Source organism: Rhagoletis zephyria, unplaced genomic scaffold (assembly GCF_001687245.7).
Source record: "Rhagoletis zephyria isolate East Lansing unplaced genomic scaffold, Rhagoletis_zephyria_1.1 Rzeph_scaffold_00770, whole genome shotgun sequence".
Classification (NCBI taxonomy): Eukaryota; Metazoa; Arthropoda; class Insecta; order Diptera; family Tephritidae; genus Rhagoletis; species Rhagoletis zephyria.
The window spans coordinates 15,592-25,233 of NW_016157854.1; the positions used below are offsets into that span (position 1 = coordinate 15,592).

The 9,642-nt window shown below is 34.6% G+C and overlaps 1 protein-coding gene across 1 annotated transcript; it reads right to left on the reverse strand.

The window, feature by feature from the left end:
• Nucleotides 1-211: 211 nt before the first annotated feature.
• Nucleotides 212-577, reverse strand: LOC108361470 (uncharacterized). Its single transcript, XM_017614088.1, has 2 exons — nucleotides 460-577; nucleotides 212-387 (listed from the first exon to the last, which is right to left on the reverse strand). The coding sequence occupies exons 1-2, from the start codon at nucleotides 575-577 to the stop codon at nucleotides 299-301; spliced, it is 207 nt and encodes a 68-aa protein (XP_017469577.1). The 3' UTR covers nucleotides 212-298.
• Nucleotides 578-9,642: the final 9,065 nt, after the last annotated feature.

Sequence of the window (9,642 nt, forward strand, 5' to 3'; positions counted from 1 at the left end):
TGCCAGAAAGTCGGGAGGTCTCAAGATATGAAGGAACAGTTCTGGAAATATTTTCTTGCTAGGATTCCAGTAGGCCGCCGATTCAAGTTTTACCCAGAACTTCCCTCGCAAACTGACCTGACATATACAGATGAAGGTGTACGATGTTTAGCTTTGGAAATTCAAATAACAAAAAAATTCAATTCCCAACAATTTTCTATACATACATATTTTTTTTTTTTATTTATAAAAATTGTTTTACATTATTCTAGGTACAGTAAGCCTTAAATTTCGAACACACAACAACTAAAGATAATCATTAAGGATTGAAGGCCTTCGGATTGATGACATGCGCATATTCCGGCGCATACCGTTTTGATGGACCAGGATATTTATGTTCATATGCGGCTGCAAATTTGAAAAGTTTATCAAGTTAGTAATGAAATATTTCACGCTGATTAATTTACTAATCACAATTACCAATAATATACTCAATAGCTGTACGCCAATCAAGCTCTCTCGCCGGTGCGGCCTCCGTGAGTGATAAGCAGCAGATGACGATCAGGCAGAGCGCGAAACACACTAATAATTTGGACATTTTGGGTGAGAAATAATAATTGACTTTTACTATGATGGTCGCGCTTGAACTGTTGGCTTGCAAAGTTAGACTGCAAATATGAACAGTCAAAGGACGCACGCTTTATTTATACGCGAAGCGATGGAAGAAAGCTAGTATTTTTTATTTGCAGGGTTGCTGATTTTGTGTTTGTTTTTTGTTTTTTTTTTTTTTTTTTATGAGTGGGCTGATTGCAAAAAAATTGACAAAATTCCAAAATTTGAAATTCTTGCTGAATGTGTGCATGGAGGAAACTTGTTTTATGTGCCGCAAAAGAAGAAAGATCACACAAAACTGATTGTAAAAATCGGGTTTAAGCTAGAACAAAAAAAAAAAAAGTGAAAGCAACAAACATTGTTCTAACCGCTTGAAATTCAGTGCAAAAGAAATTTAATATTTGTATTTTTAAAATTATTAAATTCATAAATTAGACTTAGATTTGGTAATTAGCAATTGGCGTTGACTACCTACTAACTTATGACCGCTCTCAAGTTACCGCTCGGTGCAGTTTACGACACTTGCCTGTCCCGCACCTCAGCTCGGCTGAGAAAGCGAGCTCTCAAGTTCATATTTGACGTAATCGCTAATCGCACCGCTATCGTCTGCGTTTTCTGTTTTCGCTAACCTGACCCAGCGCTCCTACATATACTTAATGCTTTCGCTTTCGTCTTAGCCGTCTAATTTGCATAGGTATGCCACCGCCGCGCAGTGCTTTCAATTGTTCCTTCCCCTATCATCTTTCCCCCATATTTTCGTTGTTTTAGTTCTTGGCTAAAATAGCACTGGGAATTTCCAGGCGTCTAATTTGAGTTGCTTATTATTTTAATCAATTTGTCTTGATGCGTACAAAATACATAATTTTTGTTATAAAAAAGTAGTAGACCCGCTTGGTTGGCTAGCAGGTTCATTGGACCACATCTAACAGTTTTTATCACATTCCGGAGCGGGTTAAAGAACAAAGCGTAAATAGTTCAGCCACACTTCCTGCCTCCTGTTAAAATTAAAAATTATCTTCTGAAAGCCACATGTAAACTATTTGCTAAAAATAAACAATTGGCTACTTAATATACACACATAGATACATATGTATGCAATTTGTTAACCCGTACTAATCACATCATTAACGTCGTTGAAGTGTTTTTAATGATCTGATTTACATGCTTAAATGTGGAAGTTTGCATAAATATTTTTTGCTGGTGATGCCTATATTTCGTTTGCATAAAATACAATCTCATATCGTGATATCTGTTACCTGAGAACTTATAAATATTAAAAGGGCTAGTCGCGATCATTATTTAATACTATTTTAAACGTTTTACATTAATGTCCAGAAGCAGAAAAAGATTATTCAAATAATAAAAACATAAAAACTTGATTTCAAATTAATACTGACAGGAACACATACTAAAAAACGTAGTACATATGTACATGTACATGTATATGGATATACATGATGATCAAGATGATCATGATCGTAAATTCCAGCGACTCCTGCTCTAATGAAAAAATATGCAATTTTCGTTAAGCTTGCGTTTTAAAGTCGTGATTGTATATGTGTGTGTGTTGGTGTATTCAGTAGTGCAATCGAACCTGATTTGCTATGTTTGTGGTTTAAAAATAACCAAAAAGCACATAATAAATTATAATTTATTAAAATAATTCCTATTCTAATTAAGCGGATGTGGAAGAAAATGAATAATTGATAAGCTTTAAAAAGTAAGTGCATATTATCTCTTTGATGGAAAAACGCCATAACTCAAATGGTCCAAAAACGTTTAGCTTATGTTTGCTCTCTTCAATTCAACTACCTGGTAGCACTCCTATACGTTTCGCGTTACGCACGACGACCGCAACGTAACCTTGTATGCAGCATCCTTTCTTTCACTGTTGGTGTGTTGGGAAATGTGATTTCATTGTTGCACTTGGATTGCACATTCATCTGAAACACTGGGATCGGGCCTCTCATTTATCGTAACATGATCCATATGGCTTTTGATGCCGAATATTTCGTGGACATCAAATAGCCACAGCTCTCGGGCAACAGACGCTGCATAATTTGGTGAATCTCTAAACCAGCAATGCTTCACTCTCTTTCTGTCGCAATCCAGAGATCTACATGGATTTATTAACGCATGTCTCAAATGGGTTGCTACTGCAATCCAGGGTGCATGAACGCCGACACAAGAATAGAAAGCCAGCTATACCTCATGGAAATAAGTTTAGTTGTAAAAATACAAATTCCGCCCCCCCATGAGTACGAGTACTATGAACAGGGGTAAGAAGCATCACACTAAAACATACGGGCTCCATAGAAATCTTGTTTATGAATACTCCAATTCATAATTACCTGTCCTCAACATTGCTTTCGAAATTCAAATAACATAGCCTAGCCCTGATGTGTGAATAGAAAGCCCGCACACAAAACACGCACACATACATACATAAATATGCATGTGTTTTTGGTATGTGCAGGATGTCGAATGCAATTGACATTGGTGAATACTTCAATTTGTGGTAATTTAAATGACTGCAGCTTTAAAATGTTGACTAGCAGCTGGGGATGAAAAGTTTTGAAAAATAATCGATTCTCGATTCTCGAATGGTATTTAAGCCTTACGATTCTTGGCGAGATTCGAGTTATTCGATTCTAATCGATTCTTTATTTCAGTCTTTCTTTCACTTGAAAAATATATAAAACGGCCATCAATCATAGCTAAAATGCAATTAAATATAACGAATCAATTAATATTATTGTAAAAAGAGTTTTAATAATAAATCTTCTACAATAAATTTGTAGAAAAATTGCTTCATTTGTTATAAAATGTGTGATTGACACATGTTCAGGGTACTGTTTGACAGCGAAAGTAAACAAATTTGAATCCCCTCTTTAAAATTGCTTCTTTTCATAAATTCATTTTTTTCCCATCTCTATAAATATGCGCTAGTCTTACTTAACCCTTCTGCAATGTTTGGGTAAAAAATACCCAATTTTTATGAAGAAGTTCTTTAATTACAAAGTTAGGCAATTTTAAATAAACTGCGGCGTTGTCTATTCGTTAAAAGCATAATCAGCTATGGTTTTGCAAAAAATAATAGGGGTTATTTAGTTTATTTTTAATATTTTTATTGAGCTTTGTACCACGATTGTTTATTAGGAAAAATTGAAAAAGCAATAAAGTCTAAGCGGTAGAAGTTATAGCACTATTTCGGAGATCACCACATCTCCTCATCAGACTTCTTTTTTCTAGACTTCAGTTTATTTTGTTTTCTTGACGGAAACATAGTTTCTCCATACACCCATAGTGTTTCTGGGTCATTTTGACTCAATTAATACCTAGTATTTAAGGGCATCTTTGAACCGGTAAGAATACAGTAATTGCCGATAAAGTGTCTGCATGTGATAAATAAAATATTAACTGAATTCATATTGAATTGTCGTTTTTTTTTTATTAAAATTGACAAAAAATTTATAGGAAGGGGTAAATTCCAAACAGTAATAAAATAAAATATTAAATGAATCAATCTTTTTTTTTTTAAAATTGACTCATTTCCATTATAGGGTAACATTTAGGCTAGTCATGCCAGAAATTTCACAATTTCAAAATTCTAACAACCGACGCGTATCTAAGGATGTATGAAAAACAGGAGAATCGAGTTGTCAGAATCGATTCTCAATCGATTCCGAAAATTTAAAATCGGTTCTCTAAAATCGGTTATTTCGAGAAAATCTTCAATTCTAGAGTGGAATTGGAATCGTTTTTTCTTTCCCCACTAGAAGCTAATGTAAAGTTAATTTCCTCGGCTCCATGAGCCGGTGGTAAAAACTGACAAAGCAATTTTTGTTAATCGCATACATATGTACATACTTATACACATACATACATCTAAGCCAATTGAAAATCCATATTTCAATACAATTGGTAGCAGGTAATTGGTGAAGCATCTTCTGATGCCAAACCATACATATATATGTATGTACTATATCTTTTCGTATAGACGGAAATCTATGCGGTAACATAGACATAAAAAAAACGAAAAAAATATTCCACAAATTGATAACCTTTCTCCCTTTTGTCAAGTAATTAGTTAAGTAATTGTTATAAGGCCATAAAATAACAAGAAAAAAAAACAGATTATTGGCATATTCAATTTATACTTTTCAAGTGAATTTCGTTTTTTTTTTAAACATTTTTTTTTTTTTAATTTTCCTGTATTAGTTGTGTTCCTTTCTCACATTTTGGTTTTATTACTCTTTTGTGTTTCTCACTCACATCGACGTTTTATCTTTCGATTGAAATTAGCCATAAATTCGCGATTTTTGCAATTCCAGGTAAGCAAGTCGCATTTTTTTCAGTTAAACCTTACACACTTCGGTTTCATAGGAAGAGTGGCTCGTATTTGGAAGATTTTCCAAAGAAATTTGAGCACAGCAAAGAGTAAAATATCTTCAAAGGCCATATCTCTAGGTAACCAAATTAAGAAGCGGGAAACAATAGCCAACATCACAAAAAACATTTGCGGACAGTTCACAAAAATGAAAGGAAAATTTAACTTAAAGAGCTGGTTGAATTTTACGCTTATAGCAAAACCCAATAAACACTGCCGAGCTTACTACAGAGGAAAAGTGAATACTGTTACTTAGACGATCATACAATGATCTTGCGACTCGACAAATGAAATATGCATATTCAAGTTTTGAACGAAGAAATGACGTGCAGAGAAAAAGTTCGGTGCATAAGGACTTGAGAACTCCGTACTGTAAAAGCAGAAACAGACGGCAGCATTGATCCGGATCAACTCGGGAATTAACTGCAGTTGATACGGATTAAGTCCGAGTTAAATGCAACAAGTTCTAAGCTCACTCGTTGCAAATTGTACAAATACACTTTCTATACAATACTCGTAAATTAAAGTAAGCAGCAAGAGCATTAAATTATGGAGTTATGCAAACTGCGGTTGGTGTCTTCCCATTTTATCAAAACTCATACATATTTGTGTATGTATTTCAAACGCTTCGTTCAATTATAAATTTATCATCCCAGTAATCCGTGTGCTCAGACATCTTATGCGTGCATTACTGCTTTGGTATTTGATATATTTGAGTAAGAAAATATTTAGCCTTGTGACTTTTTTTTTTTTTTTTAATAAGAGAATGTAATAAGCGTAAGCATATGCCATGCTTACCATGCACACGCGTAGCAAATTCTGAGAACAATTTGCTTATATGTAGATATTCTTGGCGCCTCGTACGCACAACAATCAGGCAATACTTCATACCCACGGCAGCAACAGTATGTAGCTTAGAATTTAACAGTTTTTAAACATTCAATTGGTATACGTATGGACTAGAGATGCCGCTTTTGAATCGATTAAATCGATTATGTCGAAGATCGATTAATCGAGCCCTACCGATTCGATCCGTGAATCGATTCAAAAAAAATCCTAGATTCGACATTCTATTTTTCCAAAAATTTATTCATACCTATCTATGGTTTGCCCCACAAATTGTATAAAATTTTAAAGAAATTTCAATTTGAGGCTGGTACCAAACAATAATGGGGCGGGACTGTTACCAATTTGGTAGCTTTTGATTAAGCCTGGATATTGAAACCATTATGGACAATGTATGCATGTTTTAAAAATTAAAAATTATAAACTTTACTTCCTGCATCGATTATTTTTATTTCGATTCTAATAGATTTTTTTTTTAAATTTCGATGTGGCATCTCTAATGTGGATATATCTATGTATATATGTATTTACATATTTGCATATGCAAATGGTCCACCATGGAGTACACGCAATCGAACGCTTCTTCTTATGAACTCCTTCCTCCCCTCAGCCGAGCTCTTGTTATCGTTTTCATTTATTGAAATTAATCGAATATTTCATATCAAATTTCAAAATGTGTCTATGTATGCACTTTGAAGTTATTGCTTTGTCATTGGCGCAGGTATTTGTTTACGCAGACACTTAGATATGCGGTTACAAACAAAAATATTCAGGAATGGCTGCCAGCTTTGCTTTTGTGTGGCGTAAAAAATTTAGAACGATGTCTGTTCGTGTTGTGGTCTCACAAGCAGATATCAATATTTTCATTGCAATTTTACACTTTTCCACTTGGCACCTACATTTAACTGGAAAATAAACACTGTTTCATAAAAGTATGGAACTAAAGTAAGGAATTGTTGATCAAAAAACAAAATGTAATTGGCGATCACTTTGTAAAATAAAGTAATTGTTGTTTAAATTCAAGCTTAGGCTACAGTTATTTGCAGAAAATTTCTTTACCAAATGCGGCAACCACTTACGTCCATAATCCATAAATAAGCTTACCGGCCTTGATTAAAATTTAATTAACGCCATTTTGGAATGGCATTATGTTAAACAAAGCAATTTTCGAAATTGGATTGGACGACACCACCACAAATGATGTGCGATAACACGAAATAAAATTAACCACAGTCACCACTGTAACAACGCATTATTTTAGAGCGCACGCAATTCACTACATACTTACATATGTATATACATACAAATGTACTTAGGTAAGCATACAACCCAATATGCACAATTTTCAAATATTTTTCCAATCTTTGAGAAATTCTTTTTTCTACAGTGGATATACAACATTATTTCCAAGGTTAAATTAAAAGTTGAATCAAGTTTGAATTCAAACTGATATCCAAGCTTTTCTCAAGTGGAGAACTCCGATTATTTTGCATACAAAACTTGTGCCTTCTTGTTTGAGAATGGGTTCGTTCTCCATTTGAGGTACTTTTGAAAATCAACATAGAAAATTTGCACATAACCTTCAACCCAAATGTTTATTGGGAAGTGATTATACGCTGTAAACATAATGAATTCAAGACACGGAATCTAACAGCAAATGGTGCTGTTTCAAACTTTTAACAAAAGATTTAGTGCAACGCCCATAGACGTTTCATAATGAAACAAAAGCTTGAATGGCGTTGCGGAACAAAGACCAAAGTTTTCACGTAAATTGCCATAACATTGGAAACATGAGTGTGGTGAGCAGCTGCAAAAAATTTGAGTTTGAGAAAGGGCACATGATCTACGTTACGGTTATAAAAGTATATTTTCAGGCGCATAACCGCGCATAAGTAACTATACGGCGTACTATATGCAAATTGGTAATTTTAAATACGATTTAGCATCGCTTCCTGTGTGGTGTGTTGCTTGTGCGTGTATAGGATGCATGCGTTAGCTGTGAGTGTTAAGTAAGTTAGACTTAATTTAAATTTCGGAAAACGATACAATAGGGGCATTCATCTAAAAGCGTAAATGCCCAGTAACCGCGTAAACTTCGCAAATAAACCGTATAAAATTTAGTTTTTACTTTTGCATGTTCTACCTCATCCCATCAGATGAATTCGATTTTCATTAACACATGTATTTTTTTTTTCTTTGGAAGAACTACATTTTGCCGTTTTTCGACACTTTAAGAGTTTAATTTTCTCAAAAATTGGACGCTCTCGACAAATTTTGTAAACGCACTTCAAATCAGCATCAAAAATCCTATAAGATGAGGTCGACCCCGCTTTTTTTTTTAGATAAAAATACAACCAAATTTTTTGAACTTTTGAAAAAAGCGGCAGTTTTTTTTTATATTTTAAATAGCCGTTGAAGTAAAAGTTGAATTTTAGCGAAAATTTATTTAATGCATGAACTACGTTATTATAAGAAATACTTTATAAGATAGCCAAATAGCACTTCAATAAGTATCTCACTTGTCTGGGTCTCCTCTTATACAAAATAGTATAACGGGAAGACTGGCGAGTCCGACTTATCCGAAGACTAGTAGGTAAACTGTTCAATAGGAGTAGTAATCAGGAGACAACAAACTCTCAAGGTTAATAGCCACGATCATGAGACAACTCTCGGAGCTATAGCTGTAATCTCGAAGAAACTATGAGCCAACAACTTATGAGCCACCTCGCAAATTCTTTACGCAAACTATTATTCAAACGTACCTTTACATTTTTATTCATTAACGTATTTAAGCAGATTCATTGACAAGTGCAAGCGGTTTGTAGATACCAACAACGACAGCAGAAAAAATAGCTATCGCTAATTTTGAACGACAAAACATTCAAAAAGAACAGCAGGCGCGCCTAATAACATGCAACGTCTACTTTCATGTCCCTTACACTGCCCAAAATAGGCTGACTACACATTTCATTTGTTACTTATTTATGTTGTATGCTTTTAGCTCCCACTGCCTTTCATATACTGCGGATAATATCTGATATTCCAGGTAAAACCATTTGTATTATCATGAGTCCACTTCTAGTTTTGCCTGGAAGCGCACAGCCAATTGCCAACACTTTCAGAGGAATTTCACTTCATTACAGTGGTCTTTACGCTAATTTCCTGGAGCTTTGCCGTATTTGCAGGCTTTTGATTTTTGAATCTCGTAGTTATTGCATATATGGTTGTCGTTTGGTTTAGTTTGCTATTGACAATCAAATTTTCCACAAAATCGAAGGCACTGGCCATTCGGAGAAACTGTGAATGCTAGCAATTTCAGTGAACGTTAGCAGAATTTCCCTAACTTGTATGCTTGTAGAAAAAGTTTCCAAACACACACAGTACTTTATGTATGTCTAAAACATCGATAATTACTTGGTCCTGCGTTAAAAAGGGCAATTTGTGAAAGAGGATTGGTAAATGTGTGTACATACACATATATGTACGTGGTAAGAAGTCGTGTTGGCGCAAAAAAAAAAAAACTTTTTCTAATTCTCCTATCTTAAAGCTCAGATATTAATGCAAGCGGTGAGTCGCTTTTTGATTATATTCTAAGTGAGGACCTACGTATTTCTAATAGAGGAAGCGAACCGACCTTTATGACCGCGGCTAGACAAGAGGTCCTTAACCTTATCCTAGCTTCGTCTTCTGTAATATCCCGCGTTTCCGATTGGAGGGTTCTTAATGATCACTCGTTTTCGGACCATAGGTATATTCAGTATCAGAGTATCCCCTTTAGGAATCTTAGGAGAACCAACTGGGATCTCTATAGCAAA

Bases quoted from the DNA above. Each gene is read 5' to 3' on its own strand.
- LOC108361470 (XM_017614088.1), bottom strand. From the start codon at position 577: ATGTCCAAATTATTAGTGTGTTTCGCGCTCTGCCTGATCGTCATCTGC. The intron at 388-459 runs GTAATTGTGATT...TCAAATTTGCAG, and splicing joins AGCTATTGAGTATATTATTG to CCGCATATGAACATAAATAT.